Source organism: Eptatretus burgeri, chromosome 8 (assembly GCF_056783735.1).
Source record: "Eptatretus burgeri isolate ZD-2024b chromosome 8, Ebu_testis_v1, whole genome shotgun sequence".
Lineage (NCBI taxonomy): Eukaryota > Metazoa > Chordata > Myxini > Myxiniformes > Myxinidae > Eptatretus > Eptatretus burgeri.
In genome coordinates, this window is record NC_140968.1 from 73,961,194 (window position 1) to 73,985,570 (window position 24,377).

The window sequence follows — 24,377 nt, forward strand, 5'->3', positions numbered from 1 at the left end:
GTTATACATTGTTATTACCAATCAATTTTTAACACAATTGACACAGATTACAGGTATTTAAATTAAACACATACTAAATAATGCTTATAAATTGAACCTATCCTTTTACGCATCGGGCTACTTTAAATTACAATGAACGTCATACATATTATACTTAAATCACTTATAACAGAAAATAAATGTCTGAAATGACATCACGAAAGTGTCCTCCCTTTAGATGCGCAGCATATTTGGCTCCGAACCCGTATTCTTGCTCCTCGTCAGATGGATCATCCTCGTCGAGGCTGTCGTCGTCTGACTCGACAGACAATGGCTGATTGTCGCAGGCGGCAAGTTTACACATGTCTGTACATTTCAGTCCACTGCCAATGCAGACACAACTTGGTAGCTTGCAGCTCCTGGAACAATTACAGGCCAACAAATCCAGAAGAGCCTGAGGTGCTGGCTGTCCACTCATCCAGTCCACAGCCAGAGTTGTTCCATCCTGATCATCCCATTTCCATCCTTTTCCAACTGGACTGGGGGTCATTGGGTGCCTCTGAAGGCTTAGTTTCCAATTTGCTGCCTGGTAATTGGCCTGCTGTACATGTTTTCGGAAGCAGTCATTGCATGGAGGCAATTGGTGGCTCTCAATCCCGCCCTTCTTCACACAGAACAGATGGTATCGAAGGCTATTAAGTTCCTTTGTACCAGACTTGGATGCATTTCGGAGGGATGTGAAATTCTCCAGCTTATCCATAAGCTCCTCGGCCACATTCCAATCTTGTCCCAACTCGGTGAACGTTTCTTGGACCTCTTTGCTAGACCTAAGCAGTTTAAGCGCTCCGAGTTTTCCTTTGCCGGCATATGTGCTGACAGTGTCGCAACCTGTGTAAGCATGCTTCCCTATAAGTGCATGACAAACATCTGTGCCCACTGAAGCTGCAATTTTGGTCGTCAATGATTCGTTTCCGTTCTTTGGTGCCACATTTCTGGAACAATTTTGATGTAATTTCAGTATGAAACGCCAACGTCATGATGAATACGTCAGTGTCATCGGAGCTGAATCCGACTGCTGGATATCCAGTCTGTGCAGCATGAGCAGCGTGAAGGAAGAGTCAACCATCTGCTTCCTCGTGTGTACTTTGCAGCTCATGCACCTCCTGGTGTCCTTCCGTGGTTATTTTGTAACACTTGTCTTCAGTTGTTACAAATAAGACCTTTCCATTCAGATGCTTGGTGTAATCTGGTTTCCTCCATTCGCTCACCAGAAATGAAATGAGGCTAGACTTATTCCCAACATGGGCCAAGAAACTTCTCCATTGCCTTACAATTTGCAATGCTGTGATGTCCTGAAGCTTCAGTCCAAGTTCCTCTCCTCTGGCGAGCCTTTCACAGTTCTTGATGGATGTATCTTGGTAGGTGTCGAAGACGATGTCGATCCTGTCACTTGTGCTGCCATCCTTCAGTGCCATCGACAAAACAAACTGGGAAATTTCCCCCAAGTTGACTGGATCCCCTTTCACCTTCTGGATTATGCTCATTCCATCTATTATGGTTGCAGAATGATCAGGAAGTTGGTCAGCTGGGGCTACATTCTTTTGTAGATAACTAGCAAGAGCAGCCTTGTTGGTTTTACGGTGGAGACCTTCTGGGGTTGCCAGTGCCCATGGTAACGGACCAAGAGGGTGGGATAGTACATCAGCCATCTGCAGATTTCGTCCCTGTGCCATCACAACGATGCGACCAAACAATGCTCTGTCAGCTTGAAGAATCACGGATCTGCCACTCATTTTGACTTGTTTCTTCTTGCATAAATTACTGAAGGTTTTCAGTTTGTTCATTTTCATTGGATCATGAAAGCGTTTGATTGGTGGATCCGTCTCGAGTCTCTCAGCTTTGAAGTTTGTGTAGCATTGAACTCCAATATCTCTGGCATTCTTCAAATCCGAGCAGATATCTTCGGGGGCTTTTTTTGCTGTCGAGATACTGATAAGTTCATGGGCTTCTTCAAATGGATTTACCCAGCTCTCCACCAGATGTACGATTGTCGAAACAGCATCCTCATCTTTCCTCACACGCGTTTCGTGCAGGTCAGCATGTGGAACATTTGATCCGTCTTCATGTACCATTTCCCTCATCTGACCAAGAAAGGCACTCCTGTGTTCTGCAGTAATGTAATAGCGCTTGACTGCTCCTGATTTCAGACTAAACCTTGTTGTGCCTCCTGGGGTCTGTGTATCCTTGTTCCCAGTGACTTCAGTCGTTTGGTCAACAGGAATGCATCCAAATGTATTGTGACTGGATAGTTGAACAGAGAACGAACCACCCAAGAAGGCCTGGTACACAGCTGGATGATTGTCTGCCAGATTGGTCATCTCAGCATAATACACTGGTAGGTATCGTGCATAGTTAAATCTGTCGTATGCAAAACACCAGGGGATCATGTTGTGGATAGCAGAGAGATCCAAGAGCCAATTTCCTTCTCGAGCAGCACGCAGCAGGGCAAGCAAGACGTTTTCAACAATGTCCACATAAGACATCCAAAAGGCCGAGAGTTCTCCATTTTCATGGCAAACATGGTCTAAGAATTCGTTCCAGGTGGTGACTAACTCCGTGTATTTGGGGTTTGCCAGAAGACTGTCAAATTTCTGTTGACACAAATGTTCGACCAAATCATTCACTTCTTCTGACACAGACGTTATGTTGTTCTTTTCTTATGGTTTGTTTTTCTCAACCCATGGAATGAATGCCTCCTCATGCTAGTCTCATGAATGCTTCATACACAGACTTGTGCACATACACTGCGCGGTTGTACATCTTCCCAGAAAACACACTGGCAAGTGAGCCTTCCGCTGTGAGGTTTGTTTCTATGCACAGGTCCCGGAGACCAGCATCTTGAAAACGAGCTCCTGGAATTGCGAGTATATTGCAGACTGTATTAGTATGGAAAGTAGCCAGACGGAAAATGATTCGTGAATACTTGTCATTGTGTTTCCAGATGATTTTGGCTGCCTTAGCATATAATGCCTGGTCCAACACTACGACAATCTCCTTTAACTATAGTGCCTTCCTCACAAGTTCTGACTGGTTTAATATTTCAGCGACTGTAGTCAATTCCGTAGCTGGAGCATTGATCGTGGGCATATAGCCAACAACACCCTTTGAGACTGTCAGAGAATCTCTGGTGTTTATATTGAAACCTGTCCAGCTTGGTATGCGCTGCTTCTCTGCGTCGGTCATTCGAGCAAGTATCCAGATGAGGTTTTTGTTCGTAGCTGTGTACTCTGTTACGATGCTCGTGTCTGTTGTGAGCAACTGTGGTCCAACGTGCTGTCCAGCAATGTATGTTGTCAATTCGTGATCAGAGACATCCAAAGATCTTTGCTTTTTTGGGCTATCTCAGGAAGCGCTTGTTTCGGAAGAAGTGGTCCATAAACTCTGGCCTGTACCACGATACCATTCACACGATGTGACGTTCCCTTTCCACTCGATGTTTCTTCCAATCTATCAATGTTGTGCCATGCCAAGTTGGTAAACGTATATGGTTGAATACTTGTTGGTATGAGTGTCTGCTGATTTAGATTAGCTGCGAGCTTCTGTAAGCACAAGGCTGTGTCATTTTCTTCCAGCTGAGAGTAAGATATCCCATGGCCTAATCTGTTCAACGTCCGTATCAACTCCGTATTCCCAGTGAGTGTTTTAACCATGTATGGAAGCAGTATATGTTTTGGTGGCTTCTGCATACCACATGTCACTGCATATACCACATCTTGACTGAAGGATTCCGTGAGCATTGTTGCTCTCCGTGAAGGGTGTTTGTGTTCTGGATCACCAGTTAGTAGACCGATCAGAAACCATCGAAGATATTCTGGTGCAGTGAATGATTCCTTCTCCACGTCAGACGGGTGATAGGGCCAGGTTGTTGGTTTTTTCTCGTCCTTTATTGTTGCTCTCAAAAATGACGATGACTGATTAATGATCTTCAAGATATTTGTTGACTTATCTTTCCAAGTTTTCAGCTCCCTTTCCATATCGCAATACTCACTGACGATATCTTGCATTGTTATGCAATCAGGTACAACAACAAGTTTTCCTTTTGTGTCAGCGAAAATCTGAATACAGTCTCCCAACTCCTGTTCCAATTTCCGACAGAGATGTTTCTTGGTGGATTCTGTTAGACTATGTATGCCTCTGGCAGATATCATCGTTCGCAGTTTCTCTGTAAGTGTTGTAACTCTGACAATTTGCTTGTTGGGAACAATATCAGTTCGTATATAATGAAACAGTTCTGCGTATGATTCGTCTTGCTTTTCGAGATAAATATCATTCTCCTGAGAAGGAGCAGTCTCTGTATCGAGACCAGGTGCTGGTCTTGTGTAGTCCCTGTAGCAGGAAGCATGATAATGTGCTTCAGCAGCAACTATGTCCCTACTCGTTATGGCTAAAAGCTTGGTGTCACACTTGCGGACTGCACAAGCTCGAAGCTTCTGGTCCGATCTCAACTCCACAGATTGGACAAGTTTTTCCCGAGTTGATGTCCCCTTGCATCTCTTGACATTTTCGCAGAAAATCCATGTGTAGTCATAGATGCGTGATTCTGATGAGGATCGGCTTGCCGGTTGCTTAGCATTGGAACACCCAGCAACAGCTTCCTCAGTTGAGCTTGGATCTGTTTTACGTTTAAGGGCTTCCAGATCTCTCTTCATCGTGAAAATGCTCCTGCATTTCCTATGGTAGAAGATCACTGGAATCTCCTTGTCTGTCACCGATTTAGCAATGTCAAGTATAGCGGAGTGATATCTTACTTGAGCAGCATTTATTAGGGTTTTCCATGATTCAAAACTTTGTGGACTGGTAAGTTGTTCATTTGGATCAATACGCAGTGATTCCTTGTGAATTATACAGTGTTTTCCAGTTGGCTCTTCGGCCTCATCTCTGGTTTGTTCTTCCATTGCGATTGTACTAGCAACTACACATACTGGGCAAGCACTAACACCACCACCACCACCATTACCACATTACCTGGAATGACAAAAGGAAATAACAATTTCGTTGGGTAATACAGATGGAAATACAGTAATGTTTAAGGCTATCCACTACTTTTAGGCATTTTTAATATATGTAGATGTTTCAATTTGTGAAATATTGCATCTGGAATGTTACATATTAATCTACTTTTTTGTAATATTAAATAGTTAAACCAAAAATTACACTGAGATAACAAAAGTAGACGAATAAACCTAAAATGTTCAAAATCTATGTTTTGTTCCAAAATATCAAAATAAACCATCTTGCCAAAAGGTGATCACGTGTGACTTATTTAAGGTCACACTGAGGTGAACAGAGTCACTACTGAGGTGTAGTGACTCCTTGAGGAATATCTGCCTACGAGAGATTCCGATGAGAATCGTTCTACAGAGTAACCATGAAAAATATGCGTTTGCCTCATAACGTCACCAAATGATGTCATAATGTCTCAAGCTTGACATATCTAGAAAGCACTCATCGAGGTGTTCAATTTGAGGTACTACACGATATGGTTCCTAAAACTTGAAAATTTGACCTTGGGGTCAAATATGTTTGACCTCAGGCACTAACCATGAAGGTCAAGGCCAATTGCCACCAAAAATTAATCTGCTGAGCGCCAGACCATGAACTATATTCCCATGAAGTTTGAAGACGATCCGATCGAAATTACTCAAAAAATAAGGGTTTCGTCGACTCCCCTGATTTGCGACAAAGTGACCTTGACCTTTGACCTTGACCTTCAAAATTTTATGCGCTGAAAGGGACCTCTATAGGCCTCTGATATGCGAAGTTACAAAAATTTCCAATGATAACTGTGCTCTGCAGAGTGATTTATACGTGATTACAGACAAAAATGAAAAAAAAACATATGAAGGTCAAGGCCAATCGCCACCAAAAATTAATCAGCTGAGCGCCAGACCATGAACTATATTCCCATGAAGTTTGAAGACGATTATGATCAAAATTACTCAAAAAATAAGGGTTTCGTCGACTCCCCTGATTTGCGACAAAGTGACCTTGACCTTTGACCTTGACCTTCAAAATTTTATGCGCTGAAAGGGACCTCTATAGGCCTCTGATATGCGAAGTTACAAAAATTTCCAATGATAACTGTGCTCTGCAGAATTTTTTATACGTGATTACAGACAAACAAACAAACAAACAAAAAAAAAACATACAAGCTGACGAACACATCTTGCAAAAACTTCGTTTTGGCAAGATAATTAGGGGGTATGGTTGAACTTTGCCAAAATATGTGCCCCAAACAACCACTATATTACAAAGTAATGATATATTCCAATGCAGTGGTTCCTTGCAAAGATTTTGAGGGGTCAAATGTTACTCTGGGAGTTTTCATTTTTGAAATATTGACAAAAACGTACAATGTGAATTCTGAACTCGAAGCGATTTCGGCCACTTTTTCACTAAATTTAACATTTTTTGTCTTTATATCAAAAGTTTGACAAATAACTCCTATAAATGTTCTATATTTCTATTACTATATTAGTTGGCATCCAGTATGCAAATTATTGGCACTCTGTGGTCCTTAAAAAAACATTTATTCCAATTTTAGCAAATATCACATTTTTTGGCAAAGCGAAGCGGGCGTATAATAATATTTCGGGTGATAACACAGAGATGGCCGAGAGTTATACACTGCTATCACTTTTTTCATATCTAGGGACATATATCTTGCTAAAAATCACAATGAGCCTTACTCCATCTGTATGGTACCGACCAGTCAATTTGGGGGGTCTGGCTCATAGCTTAATCAGTGTTTAATCTTTTTGGAGTTTGCTCTGAATGTCCTTTGACAGCATAATACTTACTAACTGTTAAGACGGCTAAGCTTTCTTGGTGAAGTGAATCGATGAAAAGATAATTATACGTTGCTGGACTTGACAGTAATTGTTTGTGTTTGTTTTTTGTTTTGTTTGTTTTTTTACTTCCAGTAGGTGTGCAAACCAACGACTCGGAACATATACACCACGTGCGCAGCAAAAATGCACTTAACTCAAAATTGCATGAATATCAGTACATTTGTAAACCTCCGCGTCCACTGGCCAGACCTAAGAGCTCTTAAATGAGGTATCATTCAGCATTTTACTTGCTGTGGTTACGACATTTACCCCTTTCAGCCACAATTGTTCAAGTTGCATTTATATAAAGATAGAAAGATGTATATCAGAATCAAGTTTTGAAATAAATGCAGTTCAAGTTGAGCAGTTTAAAGCTATAAGTATAATTTTGACAACAGAGTAATGTTTTTTTTATTGGAGCTTCTTTGTGAATATGTAGCAAGAATTTCACTTTGACAAATACTGTATAATAAAGAAAATGGTGCAATTCAGTTTAAGAACTAGTTGCCTTCAAAAAGTTCATACAATGGGATACAATGGTCCAAGAAAGGCAAAGGTTTTAATTTTTTTTCTATAGATAGTTATATATAATTGGTAAGAAAATATTTCTTTCTCCTTATATACAGTACATACATTGAAAGATCAGAATGCATTGATATTTGTTATTTTTTTTTTCGACCATTGTCAGTGTCTCGTTCCAATAACCTTTTATATGCCGTTGTATCCTTTTACCATATCAATATCTGTCCTCGTATATCTAAGAGTATTTTTCCACTGAGGCATGTCATTGTGTTAGTATCAATCGCAAAAATATATGCTGCTCCACTTCTGTAAATTGTATATTTCTCCGACGATTTATTTATTTATTTTAAGCTTTTAAGAGGAAGATTTGCAACAGTAACACACAAGTTGTAGAACATTATTTTGGTCTGATCATGTACGTTGTTTGCTTTGTTTTTCCTGTAGTACTCTGGTTTTTCTTTACTCTTTACTAATGCACAATGATCGGGCAATGATTTAATTTTGAAATTGGTGAAAAGTTTTCATAGAGTTGTGCATGTGATTCGTATGCATATATATGCGACAATTTTCCGATAAATTATCTCAAAATATTGGGGGATTAATAATAATTTGGTCCTTTTTCAAATTCTTCTGCTTGCTAGTCTGCCGAGCAGCATGATTTGAGAATGGGGAAATAGCAAAGAAAACAAAACATTTACTTAAGATCGAATGACCCTGCCTAATATTGATAATGCTCTGCCAACCAACCTTTGTATGTTGTTGAGGGAGATCTTGGGTAACTGCCTTTTCGTAGAGAGAAGTTTATTGCCATCCCAAGTAGGCCTGAGGGCCATAAGAGTCAACCACAGAGATCTGCAGCTCCGGATAGAACGGATAATGTGGGCCAGGTAGATTACCTCCTTCCTACAAGTAAAATAGCAGGCCAGCTGGGTTTTACCTCTTATACTCTGATGGCAGCTTGATTCTCCTCTGACTAGTTTGGTTTCCAGTTGAGGATGTCTGTGATAATTCTAGTCATTGTTTTTGTTCCCTGAATGTTTGCATTGAAAAGATGGGTGGGGAATGAAGTATCAAACTGTGAATCCTCATCTCTCACACAGAGACGACAGACACCGAAATTACCACAACGGAGATTATAAAGCGTCGTGACGTTGGGTACTATGGACTTCGATCCGAGTACTGCATCCGCAAGATTGTTTGTCCCATTGATGTTCCGGAGACCAACAAAGGTGCTTCCCTTGGTTTTGGAATGTTTTTGCAACCAAAAAGTTATTCAATGAATTTTGTTTCTGGAAATGGTTTGGCAGTATACATAATTTTTGTAATTCAAGAACCACTAAATTTGGTCATTTTTAATGCACACTCCGATTTTGCCTCATTACCACAGAGCCACCAACACCCCAGCGTAAAGGACTACGCTCAAGCGCTCTGCGCCCCAAAAAGGTTGAGGGACCTCGTCAAACGGAGCCGGTCGTTTTGGAAACTTGGGTTCCTGAAGAAGAACTGGAGCCATGGGAGATTCGAGCATTTGCCGAAAGGTACTTGCACGCTACTATTCTTTCGCTGTGCCTCTTTTGAGAATCCTTTATCTACACATTGAAGAATGGTGAAATCTAGAAATAATGAATGTGAGAAAACTACTAATAGTCCGGTGGCAGAGAAGCATATTTCTAGTGAACCTTGCAATGTTTGGTAACAATCGTTTTTTGGCTTATTTTGATAGATATTGGTGTCGAGATCAATTTTAGGGTGAGTGGCCACTTGTCACTGCCTTGGCTTTTGCAGAATCCAAGATGGCCACCAAATACAATCAAAATATAAATTAGGTTGTAAATCCTGTTCTAAGTACAGCAAAATGATGATATTGGTGTCTAAATCTATGTTTTAGAGACCAAGTAGGTGGATTATGATGTTATTGGGTCATTTGCTGGCCATCTTGGTAGCACAAATCCAATATGGCCACCAAAAATACCTGAAAAATGCCAAAATCACAAAAAAATCACACTAAAAACTAACATAATCGATTGTGAATGCAGTTGAACAATGATCCTGCTGGTTACACATGTGCTTGACATGTTATATAATCTGATTGTGAAGTAATGATGCCGTTTAGAAGCCACCTGGTGCCACCTACTCAAGACGTAAATATCATAGTGCTTCCAATGTGAAATACACCAATATATCGATAACTTTTAACGATCTTTGTTTTTGTTGTAGGTTCTGATGTGAGTAATGATATGGCTGAAGCAGGAGACAGCAAGGATGCCGAGGAATGCTTCTTCAAGACAGTTTACAACTGTGGGGTTGGGAAGTTGATGCAGTCTTCACAAATCGGCACAATATTGGAAGCTAGTAATCTTCGGCAAGATGATATCAGACTACGAAAAGAACTATCTGATGGATCATCTACTGCTAGATGTCACAAAAATTGTGTATCCAAATATGTATCTCCTTCCACTCTCAATAAATTGGCCAAGCGTATGCCAGAGGAAGAGACAGATGATGACTCCAACGCTGGTTCCAAGCGATTGCGTTCGAGTACCGGTGGTGATGTCTTTGACTTTCAGAAGCACTGTTTGTTCTGCCATGACATAACTCCTTGCATATTACCGAATGAGTATGATCCCAAGGTGCCACAACAGTACAGAGTCCCTGCATCGAGAGTAACCACAGACAAGATGGCTGATGGGGAGACGTACAAGCAGTACCTACTTGACCTTTGTGATAAACGTGGAGATGAACTGGGTCGAATAGTCCGTGACCGTATCATCGGAGCACCATCAGATTTGCACGCTGCAGATGCAATGTATCACCGCCGTTGCAATATGAGTTTCCATCGTGATGCTCAGAGAACAACCACGATCAATAGCAAAGGTACTGCTGATGACCAAGCTTTCGCTGAAACTGTCAAAGTAGTCGGTTATGATCGCTCAAAAGTTTGTAATTCGCTCGATGTTGAAGCAGTATACGCAGACAAGGGTGGATCTGTCATGTCCAGACGTGTCCTTGTTGAGAACGTCATCCAACATTTCGCTGAAGATATGTTGGCATTACATTCCCCTGGAGTGACAACGTTACTAGTGTTCAGGAAGCATGTTGCCCCAAATCTTAGGCTTGTGGATGATGATCAGAATGGCGACATGGATGAATGTATCCGGAAAGTTGGCAAGCAGATCATGAAGGAGACCAAGGCAGCTAAGGATGACTTCAAATCCTACACTAAGCACATTGATCGAGAATCAGCCTCAGAGTGTATTAGTGAGACGTTGGTGAAACTACTATCAGCTATCAAGCCTACTTTTCACAATTCACTACAATCCATCAAGGTGGGTAATATCGTGAGCTCAGTGGTAACGTCTCAACCGACACCATTACAGATAGCCATAGGTGTACTTCTTGGTGACCATAAGATGATCATCACAGAACTGTACAAGTATAATGTTTCTTGTTCCGACGATGAGGTTCGACGATTCAGAAGGTCAGCGGGTGTTCAATCATCAAAAGCACAGCAGTTAGCCGGACTCAGAGATGCCAGACTGGGTGGACTTGTGCAAATCATCATTGATAACTTTGATGCTGTGATCAGTTCCCAAAACTGCCGCCTCGAATGTCATTACATGGCAATGCTGGCAGCTCAGTGGAAGACCGAACTTGACCACCTTGAAGGTTTGGATACATCGATCCCTCGCCTAACGAAAGAAGAAATGAAGCACCCTATCCCATGGGAGACACGAGTCGTTGAGTATACGGGACCGAAGAAACCTCCTATGCCATTTACTGCTACAAACCGATTTGCCATGTTAGACGACTTTGTACAAGCCACAACAATCTCAATTGGCAGAGCCAAAGATTTAGACTTTAACTTCATCAAAGACGTGCTCTTTGAAGCAAACACTCCTGAGTACAACGGGTACAATACACGTCACTGCCGTGAGTCAGGAATGACCCCAGCACCCAAGACAGCTGTGGTATATCTTCCACTCATAAACATGAAGCTAGGGGACCCAACTACTGTCCTAACTTCCATCACCCGAGGATTCGAAGTCACCCGAGCATCCAACCAGGATATTCTCGTTATCACCTGTGATCAGGCCATATATAAGATCGCCGTTGACATCACATTTCATCAACCAGATCTGCTCACTAACATAGTGGTGATTCTTGGTGGGATGCATTTCCTCATGGATTTTGTGGGTTGTGTTGGCACTCTCATGGCAGACAGCGGCCTGAAAGAGATTCTGATGACGTCCTTCGGCTCCGTCGATAAGATGTTGCAAGGAAAGAAATATCCACAGAATGTTTGGGCACTGAGATTGCTCACAGAGGAGCTGCTTCGACCAGTGTTTGTGAGGGAGAATCTACACCTGACCAGCATGGATGATTTGGAAAAACTACTTGATGAGATCGCCACTCAAAGTCGTACCACAAAGCTGTGGGTGTACAACGTCATCAAACCCACATTTCTAATGATGATGTTTTGTCGGGCGATGCATGAAGGCGACTGGCCACTCCACATCAAAACAGCAGAATCAATGCTGCCATACATGTTCGCAGCCCACAAGTACAACTATGCAAGGTATGGCCTCTACTACGTACGCTCCATGACTTGGTTGGGACCAGATATTCTGGACAAGTTCTGCAGAGGAGAGCAGTCACTACACCACACTGCTGGTGTCTACAACGGACAGTGGAGTGACATGTTTATTGAAACAAACTGGATGAGGAAGGGGCATGGGCCAGGTGGCATCATTGGCAACACAGAAAATCCTCAAACGATAGCGACATGGGTGTACAGTATGGATGCGACCATGACCCTGACTGGTGACCTTAAGAAGATGTCTGGAGCTGACAAGAAGGTACAGCTTAACCACAAGGAGGAATCTACCAGTCGCATTCGTCGAGATGGCAATGATCGTAAATCACTGAAGGCTACTCTAGAGTCATGCATTGACCCATTGGATCCAGCTACCCATGATGCAGGATGTCTGCTCAACATCTCCAATGGTCAACTAGGTCAACGGAATGTTAATATTGACAAGGCAGTGGAGATTGGAGCTGATCAGCTGATCCAGTTTGAAGCATTATGGCCAGAGGGCTTTTACAACTCACTCGCAAAACAGGTGACAACCTTCGTCGCAAAGAAGAAACGTCTAACAATTGATGATAATCCCGTCATGGATCAAGAGGCTATATACGCTCGGGTGATTGGCCTTCTCGTGAGCGAGCGCGATCTCGATCTGGAACAAGTCCTCTCCACAGAGCTAACTGCATATCCGCCCTCGATGTTTCAAGCTGATGGCCAGATGTGAGTGGCAACGGGAAAATCCACACTAAAAAAGAACCTCCAAGTCGAAGTTTCACAACGCCTTATCACAAGGCCAACATCTATGGTGATTGATGTTTCCGCTCTTTTGTGGACATTAGAATGGCCATCCCAAGGAACCGTTGACACGTTCATTTCGGTGTTCAAGGTCTGGGTCAACGCGTGGCTGCTTGAAGCTGATGTCCACCTGTGTTTTGATCGTTATTATGACTACTCTACAAAAAGCAGCACCAGATCAGCTCGAGCCAGCGCTACCCGGGTCCATCAGCTCGAACGGAAAACTCCACTGCCGGCTTGGGACGCAGTACTTAAGAACTCAGCCAATAAAAAACAACTCAACACACTGATTTGCGAATCAATCCTGAGTGATGACAACTTCCTGCAGCATGCGACACAGGACCACCAGTTGGTGGTTACTGGGGAAAATGACACCTACGCAGGTATCGAAGGGTCATAAGTCGCCTCGTCTAGACCTAGCATCAACACATGAAGAAGCTGACATCCTCCTGACACAACAGGCCATCCATTTGGCAAAATACCATCCAGAATCACGGGTGCGGGTGGTGTGTGATGACACGGATGTGTTCGCGTTACTTGTGTACTACTACTTGAGCGAGAAGCTCCAGTCTTCAATAACTATGCAGTCTCCAATCATTGGTCGGTCTTGCATTGACGTGAAGGAAACCGCTCTTAAACATTCAGCAATCGTACCCGAGCTCTTAGCGCTTCATGCTTTGACTGGTTGTGATTCAGTTGCTGCGACTTATGGAATTGGGAAAACAAAAGCAATCGCGGCCGCTCGAAAAGGCTACTCTCTGGATCAACTTGGTAAACCCTTGGCAAATATCGTTGAAGTCACCGAACAAGCAACAGCTTTCATGGGTGCGTGCTATGGCATTACAACTCCCACCTCTTCGATGACCAAGATCCGCCAGAAACTATGGGCACAGAAGACTGGAAAATCAACAGCAGCACCTAAGCTGTGTAGTTTGCCCCCACCTACAGAAGCGTTTGAGCAGAACGTTCGAAGAGCACACCATCAAGTCGCTCACTGGTACAGTGCCCTGAGTCGGGATCCACCAACTTTCGCTGCAGTGGAACACGGATGGGAAGCTGATGACACTAACAAGTGTCTCTTCCCTCGGAATATGGAGGACGGGGTACCCTATGCCCCGGAGCACATTCTGAAGCTGGTCAGATGTGGCTGCACATCTGAGCAAGCATGTAGAGGTGGGAGATGTGGATGTATGGGGCACCAACTTCCGTGCACAATGTTCTGCCCCTGTGGTGGTGGTACTGCCTGTTCCAATCCATTCAACATCAATGAGAGTGCAACAGATCATGCCGACATCCCTGATGACAGCGATGAGACAAATGACCGAGCAATGGATGTCGAGGATGAGGACGATGAATAGTTCCGAGATATAAGATATTTTGTCCAGTGGGGTGTTAATTTTGCTTAATTTTTTTAGTATAATTTGTATTGACATAGCATTGAAACATTGAGCAATGTGAAGCTGCCAAATTATTGTATTATTATTATCATTATTATCAATATTATTAATGGGAGTATCATATACTTTAAATGTATGTCGACTTTTGAGTCACGTGAATGTCATGTCTGAGAGAATTATACAATAAATATTGTCCGATTCTAATTACATTTTGTTCTTATATTTTGCCTAAAATCGGTATTGCTATCAAAATAAATATTGCTTATAAATTTGCGAATGACTTCAGAATCATAATATACATATCTATGCTTCACAAAGCACACATGTGTACAGAAACTTAACTCAACTGCATTTACAACCGATTACATTAGACTTAGTGTGATTTTGGCATTTTTACAGGTAATTTTGGTGGCCATATTGGATTTATGCCATCAAGATGGCTACCAAATTATCCAATAACATCATAATCCACTTCCTTGGTAACTAAAACATATAGTTAGACACCAATTTCATCATGTTACTGTACTTAGAACAGGAGTTGCAGCCGAAGTTATAGTTTGATTGTATATGGTGGCCATCTTGGATTCTGAAAAAGCCAAGACAGTGACAAGTGGCCACTCAGCCTAAATTTAATCTCGACCCTAAGATCTATCAAAAAAATTGAAAACATGAATGTTACCAAACATTGCAAGGTTCCCTGGCCCAACCACCGGACTATAAATAAGTGGTTGTGATTTTTAACTCGCCATTGGCCCTTGTATTTTTTTGCCGATAAAAATGAAATTTTACATATCCATTATTGCTGTCTACAGGGTTGAGAAGGAAAAGGCGGCTGCAGCCCAGGAACAAGCCAAGGCAAATGAGCAGCGCAAGGCAGAGGAGTTCAAAGCACAGCTTGAGGTGCAACTGAAGAGCCAGAGGCTTGCAGCGCAGCAGGTTTCAAGTCCGCACCACACACAGAATGGGTGATGATGAGGTTCAGCGTGGTAGTTTTATCAGCTGACTGACGTTCATTTACTATGAGAATACAAAGCATTATGACGATTTTGATGACATGAAATGCATCCTTAAACATGCTTGGTTTTGGATAACACGCAGATGAGTAGATGGTTTCATGACAAAATTTTCAATTTGCTCATTATTGTTTACCACTTGCCTTACAGTAACAATTTTATGCTTGTTAATATGATATGCAGTGCAGGGTCGTGATGAATTAATGGCACACTAAATTTACTCCTTCACTTTGATTCACAATTGCATCTCCTTTCCCCGGTGTCCCGCAGAAGCGTCTGCAACAAACGGAGGGACAGAAAGTAGTGGTTACAGGTTGTGGTGTCTTGGCGAGTGGAACGCAGACTGTGGTTGTGGGCACAACTGGGGGACAATCCTTGGTGGCCGGGACCAAACTGGTCATCAGTAAAGTCAGCGCTTCCCCCAGTGCTAGTCCCATCTCATTCCAGGCAGGCCGAAACTTCCAGCAAAGTTTTGCGACATGGATTGGAAAGGCCACTGCTGCACAAACGGGTTGGTAACGCCGAATAAAAGTTGATCTTGCCTGTGTTATTCTGCCCCATTTGTCCACCTTTGCCTCATCCACATTTTGCAGAACTTTTCATATTGTAATCATTCGTTCCTTAACCACCGCATTTCTTCGTGTTCCTCCCACTCTCCTCTCCCACCATTCTCCATTGTCCAAATCCCCATCTTACCTCCTTTTTTGTTTTGCCAGCTCCTTTTACCTATCTTGTCTTTTACATAATGTCCCCTTTCATCCTTCTTGATCTTCATTGCACATTCACATGAATTATTTACTTATCTTTTGCACATTATTTACTTTCCCCCTTTCCCCATCATCATTCTTTTATTTCCTCACCTCCCAAATGCCATTGCTGTATCTTTTATTTATTTTACTTATCACCAGCTTATGAACAATTTTGTTGTCTTTCTTTACCTTGTTGCTCGTCTCGTCATTTTCCCGTTGTTGCCTGTCTTTCCGCTCTGTTGCAAACCTTGGCATCGTCTTTTCTCTTTCCCAAATCTATATTTTCTGTGGACTCACTTCCCTCATCTCTTTTTTTTGCCCAAATCGTCCATCGTGTCCTCCCAGCCCACCCTACTTTCTTTCACACCTCGTATGATGCCCTCTTTTTAGCATCTTACATTCTGTATAAAATAATTCTTATTTATGGAGTCCAAGTTCAAAATCTTTGTTGAAACCATTAGTTTGTTTTTTTTTCTCATCTCTGTTTTTTTCTGTAGTTACCAGCGCAGCTGCAGTTGCAGTAAGTGCAGCCAACGCAACACTTCAACTTGCAGGTTCCCCAATCACAGTGGGGAAGCAGCTCATGACGACCAAACTGCCGCTGCCTACAAACAGCAAAATTGTCACTCTCAACGTGCCAAGCTCCCAGACAGGTGTGGTATCCATGTGTAGGCTCTGAATTTGATTTCCTGCTTTACCAGACTCGATGGCATAATGTTGGAAGTGTCCACTCTGATGTTGCGAGATCAGCGGTTTGATTTTGACCCTGGCCGAGTCATACCAAAGACGTTAAACTTGGTACGTGCTCCTTCCTTGCTTGAGGCTCTGTAATTAAAGGATAGAGCATGGACAAACTCCATAGGTTGACATCCATAGAGAGGATGAAATTCCTGCTTAATTGCCCTGCTGAGTGTGGAGAGAAAAGCAACATCGTCATCAAAGAATAGGGTTTTAGGTTGTATTCACAGATGGATAAATTACAGATCAAAGGCGGTAGTGTTAACACTGTATAGGGATTTAATGAGGCCTCATTTGGAGTATTGTCTTCAGTTTTGGTCACCACATCTGAGGAAGCACTTAGCTGTCAGAGAGAGGGTTCAGCATAGAGTGACTACACTGATTCCAGGTCAAGATAGACTTCGGTACAAGAAGAAGACAGGACTTTTTACAATATAAATGAGGAGATTACGATGGGATAGAGATGTTAAAGATAATGAAGGGTATTGACAAAATAATTGTAGAATCCTATTTCTACAGAATGGAGAGTGACAGAACCAGGGGCCATAGTTTCAGAGTAAAGAAGAGATTTGGAATGACAGTAAGGCAGGCATCTTTCACTCAGAGAGTAGTAAATACATGGAATCGTCTCCCTGGAAAGATGGTGGCAGCAGAAATAGTAGATAAGTTTAAATTTGAATTAGATAGGTACCTAGCACCATTGGGGATGGAAGGGTACATGGACATTTGTAGGAATAATAGGTAGCTGAGGTATGGATGGATGATTGTGTAACTGTGTCATGATTGGAGATGTATTTGTGAAAGTCTTGTCAAAAGTTGATTGTGCTGTCTGTATTGTTCATTCCTCACCTTACAAAACTGTTGGATTGAATTGCTATGGTATAGATGTAGCACAGGCTTCATGGGCTGAATAGCCTCCACCTGCATCCAAGTTATTTGTGTGTCCTTGTGTAAAGATAGCATCCCTAGTACCCAGAGTGCTCTGGGAAATTATGTAATTCCCCCCAAGCTCAGCGGCTGTGTTTATCTGGTCAACTCAGGTGTGGTCTCATGTATTTGTCTTCAGGTATGTGCGGGATTTGTGTTGCAGATCCACCATGAGCCTTAGACCCTATAGAAACAATAAAAAGGTGTCTGCTTTTTAATATTGATTGTTGCACCTCATCAATCAATCAATCAATCAATTTCTTAGAGAGTGGTTTTCATTTGGAAGCAAAATCGAAAAGGGCTTCACAAAGATGGTGGAGTGAACAATAGTCGTAAAAGCAACTGCCAAAGGATGTGATTTTAAGAGAGATCTTAAAACTGTAATAAACAAGAAGGTCACTTGGTGGAGCGCATACCTCCGCCACGTAATGACTGATCCGCGAGAAAATATCGGGCCCAACACATTTTTGAAATATCATGCTATATATCGTTTTTGGCCCCATCTCTCAATGGTGAAGAATCACTTTTAAAATTAAATAATTCTCATATCCAGATCCATGTTCGGATCTTCACCAAAATCAAATCAATTCGTCCTTGCGACACACCCTGAATGTTTGCATTGAATGTCCACTAAGTTTCGTCCAAATCCGTCCACAACTTTTTGATATATCGTGTTATATATCATTTTTAGCACTGTCTCTCAATGGTGAAGAATCACTAAAAAAAAATTCTAGTTGTTGCATCCGGATCCAGATCTTCACCAAAATGGAAGGAATTCTTCCTTGTCACACACCCAACCTGTCCACCAAGTTTCATCCGAATCCATCCACAACTTTTTGAGATGTCCTGTACACAGACAGACAGACAGACAGACAGGCAGAATGGGTGAAAACATAACCTCCTTTACCTTCGGTGGCAGAGGTAATGAGGTTGTGCAATGATTTGAAGGCAGCAAGTTACATGCATATTTGAAGAATGCTCGACTGCCAAAAGTCTTCATGCTCAGGTAAGAAACTGCCATCAGATTCCTGGTATTTAATCATAGCGTTCTTGTCGGGGGTGTCAAGTGTGATGAGGTCAGACATGTAGACTGGGAAAATTTATGTTCGGTGGGAACCAAACCAGGATTCACTTTAGCATGTGGAATTGGGCCACAGCCCTAGGCATGCGGGGATGTGTCTTGGTGTGCCAGGATACTGCGCAGTATACCATTGAAACCTCTATCCATAGCACACGAAAGCTCAGATGTATCATAATATCACATTATTGTTTTACATTCCATTCACGTTTACTGTCCTCGTCCCACTTCCTCGTGTTTTTGTTTCACTTGCTTGTGCCTGGATGTCTGTGCAGGTGTTGTGCAACAGAAGGTGCTGAGTATCTTACCAGCCTCTGGTTCTCCTGGTCAGCCGACCATTGCGACGTATCAGCCGCGCACTGCCACTATAACCATAAGGCAGGGGACGCCGGGCGCTGTGCAACAGGTAAGGAAAGCACTCGTACTTGCACTGCACACCACTTGAGTTACCTGTGCTCTCTTAGTATTAATAGTTGTTAAGCTGATTGATATATTGTACTTTGGCTGATTACAATGTTTGATCTGACAGCGATTATGACTAATTACGTCTGCACACTGCAATTCCAAAATTTGCACTTTAAATTAATTTTGTTTCATTCATTCTCATTTCTGTGTTGTACGACCTTAATTTCCTACTCAACGATTTGATGTAATTCCGTGTTACTGACTTTGGTATTTGTTATAAATTTCTCAACATTCAGCCTTTGGTATTAATCGGTCTTCGTCGATATAATTAATGCCTTAAACCGTTTAAAAGGAGCAACAAACGATTTAAAGAGTTTGTGAGACAATAAACCAGTTATCTCAATCCACACCGTGAATGATGGGGTCTTACCTCTTGCTGTTATATCATTGATCAACCTCAAATGATCCACATTTTTCAGACAACATTGTTGGCTATTAAAACTGAACTTTCTGTGAGATGGCCATAAGTTTCCAAACGAGTATCCTGGGGTACCTGAGACATGCAATTCCACTTGCCACAAAGACACCTTCATGGTATTAATTATTCAGTTTCCTCAATCCATCTTTAATCCTTAAATGTGCTTTCCTCAAATAAAATCAGGCTGCTTCTAAAACCTGCTGGATATTCATCTGCCTTGGACAGTTTTATTTTATTTCCTTGTTTGTTTTATTTATATTTTTTAACATTGATCTGAGGCTTGTGGTCGAGCTTGTATCACATGCAGGACAAGTTCATTCGTAGACATCAATATCCTGTTACATTAATTACAAAGACATGAATAAGCCAGGATTAAACACATGGATTTGAACCTGGGTTCCCGACCTCATAAGACAGGTTCAGATGTGTGCCGCAAGCCGACCCAGCAGTATTCATGTTTATTAAAGTTGATTAAAAGACTAGTTTTTGACACAAATCTGCAGTACCAAAGTATCGAAATGGATTTCGCAACATTAACTCTACCCCTGTTAAAGAACCCGATTCTGTAAATTTTTCATTGCATGCCTATGGTTATATCCATCAGGTGTTGACAACTGGAGGAACAGCGACACTACGTCCTGGTGTGACTCTCATCCGTACACCTGTACAGCAGCAGTCAACCTCTCTTGGCAAAACGATTATCCGCACACCACTCATTGTGCAGCAAGGTATATGAATATATCTACTCTTCCTCTTTTTTGCAGCATTGATCATGTGCCGTTTCCCCTTGGGGTAGTGGGAATAGGTTGGGGTGCACAGTATTTTCTCCAACTGCAAGGCCACAGGGTTCATCAGTATCATAAATCTTCTTATTCACCAACTCGAACAATCATTGCCAAAGTATGTGGTTGTTTCCTCAGGCCAGACACAGCAAGTCGTGACGCAGATCATTCGGGGACAGCCCGTTTCCACAGCCGTGACCGGGGGTGGGGGTTCAGGCCTCAGCAAGGTGCTGAGTGCAGCCGTTTCAGCAGCTTCTGGTCCAGCACATGTTAATGCAACTCCGCAAACCAGCCGCATTGTAGGAACAGTGGTGCCACCACCATCTACTACCCAGCAGCAGCCACAGGCATCGCTCCCTGGGAGCAAGCCTCAGCAGAGTCAAGTGCGACTTACAGCATCACAGATCTCTCAGCTCACACAGGGACAGGTTTGCTTTAAAGCTTATTTAATCATTATGCAATGCATCATACATACTGTTGAATCATTTATTGAACATTGCTATGTGTACGGATCAGTGGACATGCAGTCAAAGGGCATCCTCTGTGTGTACAGTCCACTGGGCAGGGACTGAAGGTTATAGTTCAAGGCCAGGGACAAACTCAGGGGCAACTCCAGCTCATCCCACGAGGAGTGACTATTATTCCTGGACCTGGACAGCAGCTCATGCAGGCAGCGATGCCCGATGGCACTATACAGCGATTCCTCTTCACTCCTGGCTCCACACCTGGTATTCAGACCATTTCCAGACACATACAGTACCTGACACCCTTTAAGCCAGTAATTTTTTTTTTAATACAAAGTGTAAATCATCCGAATGTGAGTAATCTGTCAGATTAACATTTCTTTCTTTTAAAAGGGGTACCAACACTTTGGGTTTGCTTGACAACCGTACTCTGCTGCATGATGAATAAAAAGCCCTTTTATGAAATGTATGTCCTCATTATCTGATGAATGCAAGGCTTCCCACCTGATTCTGTGTTGTATGGTTTTCAGCCATCATAGAGCAGTCCTCCGTCGTAGCCTCCACTTCAAGTGCTGCATTACCATCACAGCCTAAAGTGCAACCTGCAAGCCAACCAGCAACAGTCCTCTCTCAACCCAGCACCCCGCAGCAACCTTCAACACAGGTGCAGCAGTCGCTGACTCCCATGACGAATGTATAACTTTCCTTATCCAAGATAACTTTATTTCAAAAGAATGCACATCGTTAAATCAACCCCAAATGCTTGGCAATCTGACAGATTTTATCAAACTCGGGACAAGAAGTTTCCACAGGGACATCAGCTGTAGCGCCTGCACAACCATGCGCAACCACCCTGTCTACAACAAGCCTGCTGTCAAGTCCTCAGAAGGTGCAAGTGCAGACATCTCCAGTCTTGCCGTCTGCCACGACTCTCACCCCTACCACCACGACGTCTGCGCAGGTGAGTCATTTTACTACTGATAATGTGTTGGGATGTCTTCGCACATTTGCCAGCGGTTCAAAAAGGACTGCACAAATACGGTGCATCTCTCTTCCACCCAGTCCGTGCAGAACGTTGTGAGTGTACAGGCACCAAGTGTGCAGGAGCAGCTGCAACGGATCCAGCAGATGCAGGTGCAGAGACACATGCAGCAACAACAGCGACGCCTTGCCATGGAGGCACGCAAGGCGGCAGAAGCCCCGCCCACCCCGCCATCGACTCAGGCCGAAATACAGAAGCAGGTGCCTTGCGTTACTCCTTGTGCCATTAATGATGGTTTACTAATTGAGTTATTGTTCATGAGGCCACAGGTGATTTAAATTTTTTACTGTTAAGGAGGTCATCATTGTAATGGCTATTGACCTTGATTAAGAAAGGGGAAATGGAGGGAGCAATTGTAAGGTGTTGTGTGTAGGATTATTTATTTCTCGAAAAGCAAAAGTAACTGCAAGGCTGTGTTCACCTATATTTGACCACTACATTTTGCTTATGAAAGTGTTGATTACCGCTACATCTAATTAACAAACTTTAACCTTTTGAATTTCCTAAATTTAAAAGCGCATGTAGTTACGTTTGGCAGAATTCAATATCTATATTTTTATATATATATATACAGTATATACATATGTATAATTTCGATGGATAAAACCATTGACCATTTATTTAGATTTTTATAAATTTAAATTTTCAGCATTGCGTAATACCTCTATTATTACTGTATTTCCCATTTAACCACTCAAGGAAAACATAACTGCGTTTGCTCTTCCTTAGCTTTAACCCCACGCACACACTGTACACCGAATGCTCCACCCGGGAGCAGGCTGTTTTCACAGAGATGTAAATATCTGCTTCACCGATTGTATTTTCTTCACATCAATGGAACTATAATAAGTTGTTAACCATCATTTTATTTCTCATTTCTTTAAATTTCACCAATTTACAATGGAATTATTTTTTTCATCTGTCTGTGATATTGATCTGAAATTAACGTTGTTCGACATTTACCAATAAGAACCAAATCCTGCCAAGTTAACGTACTGTTGAACCCCGTTATTCGCGGATTTGCTATTCACTGTTTATAAAATGCGACCTTCGACATTTACGGCACTGTGCTTCGCGTATTCGTGGGGTTTTTTGGTTTTTCGCAGGTGTAGTCGTGGTTTTTTGCCGGCACATTCACGTTTTTTTTAATGCGTGTGTGTTTTTACGGGTGTATTCGCGTTTTTTTTTTTTTTTTGCGTTTTTGTGGTTTTTGCAGGCGTATTCACGGTTATTCATGGGATTTTTGATTTTCTCTCATGAATCATAAACCGCTGGGAACCTGTTCCCCCCTTTTCTTTTGAAACAATGCCGCAACATTGGCGTATTCGACATTTGCGGCATTTTCCAGGAACGTATTCCCCGCGAATAGCGGGGTCCGACAGTCTCATATATTGTGGAGCATTCCATCCCCTGAGCACCTTCTTTCCCCTATTGCCATATCTCCAAAAGTCTTGCACATTGACATTTAGCAAAGACAGGTGAAAGGTGTTGGAGCAATCTGTAGCCATTAAAGTTCTCGCCAGAATAATTTCTTTTAACATACGGGGATGCCTTTGAAACATTACAGAATAATGATTTCACAGTGGTTCACCTGTCATTGACGTCAGATTAGTCTGTTGTGGCTCGAGCATTTTGAGCCACAACTGCCACAAAAACTTTAGCCTCATCCTCAAGCTATTTGGCTTGAGTATGAGGCTTAGCACGAGTATGAGAAGGGTAGATCGTAAACGAGAAAAAAAATACATTTTGGTCTTTATATCCTCTTTAAAATATTTTATATTGTACCTCGAAATTAATCATGAGAATTGAAAGAGCTGAAAGCTCCTGCAGAATAATTTTGCTGTGTGTCCTCACAGCACCGATGCAACGGTTTTTAATTGAACAGGTTGTACAAAAGCAGAGTGCCGTTATTGAGCAGCTCAAGGCGAAGACGCGAGCGACATCGCCGACGGAAAGGGAGGAGGCTCAGAGGTATGTTCCATTTCAAAGCATGTTTTTGTTTGTGGTGTTTGGTAATTCAAACTTTCCTCCTCTTACCTTTTTGCTTCAGTATGGTTCGATATAAAGGACTTAGAAGTTATAAAAGTCACAGCATATACATTAGTTGACTTGGTAATTCGCAAACATTAAATAAATGTTTTTGTTTGACCAAACAAAGACATGGAGTGTAGGGTGTAAACAGATGGTCACACTGTAAGGGGTATCTACATATGTCGTACAGTAAACTCTCTAATATCGCGGTGGTTAGGTTCCTGGAAAATTCTGAGGCAGTTAATACCGCAATATTGGAAACCAAGGGCCAATGGGAAAGCGGGGGTTCGGTTCCTGGACTTCGAGGAAGATCGACGGCAGCCAGAAAAATCACATTGCAATTGAAATAAACACGTAAATACATATAAAGCATGTTAACACTGAAATAAACATGTACATAAGATGAATATGGTGTAAATTAAACAAAAACAAGACTTTTACCTTTTAAAATTTATTCCAAGACAGCAAGGTGGGTGAGGGTAAACATATTACGTACTTGTTC

General features: G+C 42.2%; 2 protein-coding genes and 1 pseudogene across 7 annotated transcripts in view; 2 read left to right on the forward strand and 1 right to left on the reverse strand.

The window, feature by feature from the left end:
• The window catches only part of BPTF (bromodomain PHD finger transcription factor), a 232,626-nt gene that overhangs the window by 150,966 nt on the left and 57,283 nt on the right, over nucleotides 1-24,377 (forward strand). For 5 of the 6 annotated variants that reach the window (XM_085892602.1, XM_085892601.1, XM_085892605.1 and 2 more), the window contains 13 exons: nucleotides 8,492-8,620; nucleotides 8,779-8,929; nucleotides 14,981-15,104; nucleotides 15,452-15,692; nucleotides 16,428-16,583; nucleotides 18,949-19,079; nucleotides 20,161-20,284; nucleotides 20,477-20,766; nucleotides 20,892-21,066; nucleotides 21,333-21,466; nucleotides 21,581-21,763; nucleotides 21,865-22,044; nucleotides 23,730-23,815. In XM_085892602.1, coding sequence (XP_085748728.1) covers nucleotides 8,492-8,620; nucleotides 8,779-8,929; nucleotides 14,981-15,104; nucleotides 15,452-15,692; nucleotides 16,428-16,583; nucleotides 18,949-19,079; nucleotides 20,161-20,284; nucleotides 20,477-20,766; nucleotides 20,892-21,066; nucleotides 21,333-21,466; nucleotides 21,581-21,763; nucleotides 21,865-22,044; nucleotides 23,730-23,815 — 2,104 coding nt within the window. The remainder of the gene's footprint in view (nucleotides 1-8,491; nucleotides 8,621-8,778; nucleotides 8,930-14,980; nucleotides 15,105-15,451; nucleotides 15,693-16,427; nucleotides 16,584-18,948; nucleotides 19,080-20,160; nucleotides 20,285-20,476; nucleotides 20,767-20,891; nucleotides 21,067-21,332; nucleotides 21,467-21,580; nucleotides 21,764-21,864; nucleotides 22,045-23,729; nucleotides 23,816-24,377) is intronic. The other variant, XM_085892604.1, reaches the window with a different exon arrangement.
• LOC147022049 (uncharacterized) lies at nucleotides 2,737-4,934 on the reverse strand (annotated as a pseudogene).
• On the forward strand, nucleotides 9,233-12,712 carry LOC147022050 (uncharacterized). Its single transcript, XM_085892600.1, has one exon. It carries the CDS (start codon nucleotides 9,629-9,631, stop codon nucleotides 12,698-12,700), a length of 3,072 nt encoding a protein of 1,023 aa, XP_085748726.1. The 5' UTR covers nucleotides 9,233-9,628; the 3' UTR covers nucleotides 12,701-12,712.

Bases quoted from the DNA above. Each gene is read 5' to 3' on its own strand.
- LOC147022050 (XM_085892600.1), top strand. From the start codon at position 9,629: ATGGCTGAAGCAGGAGACAGCAAGGATGCCGAGGAATGCTTCTTCAAG.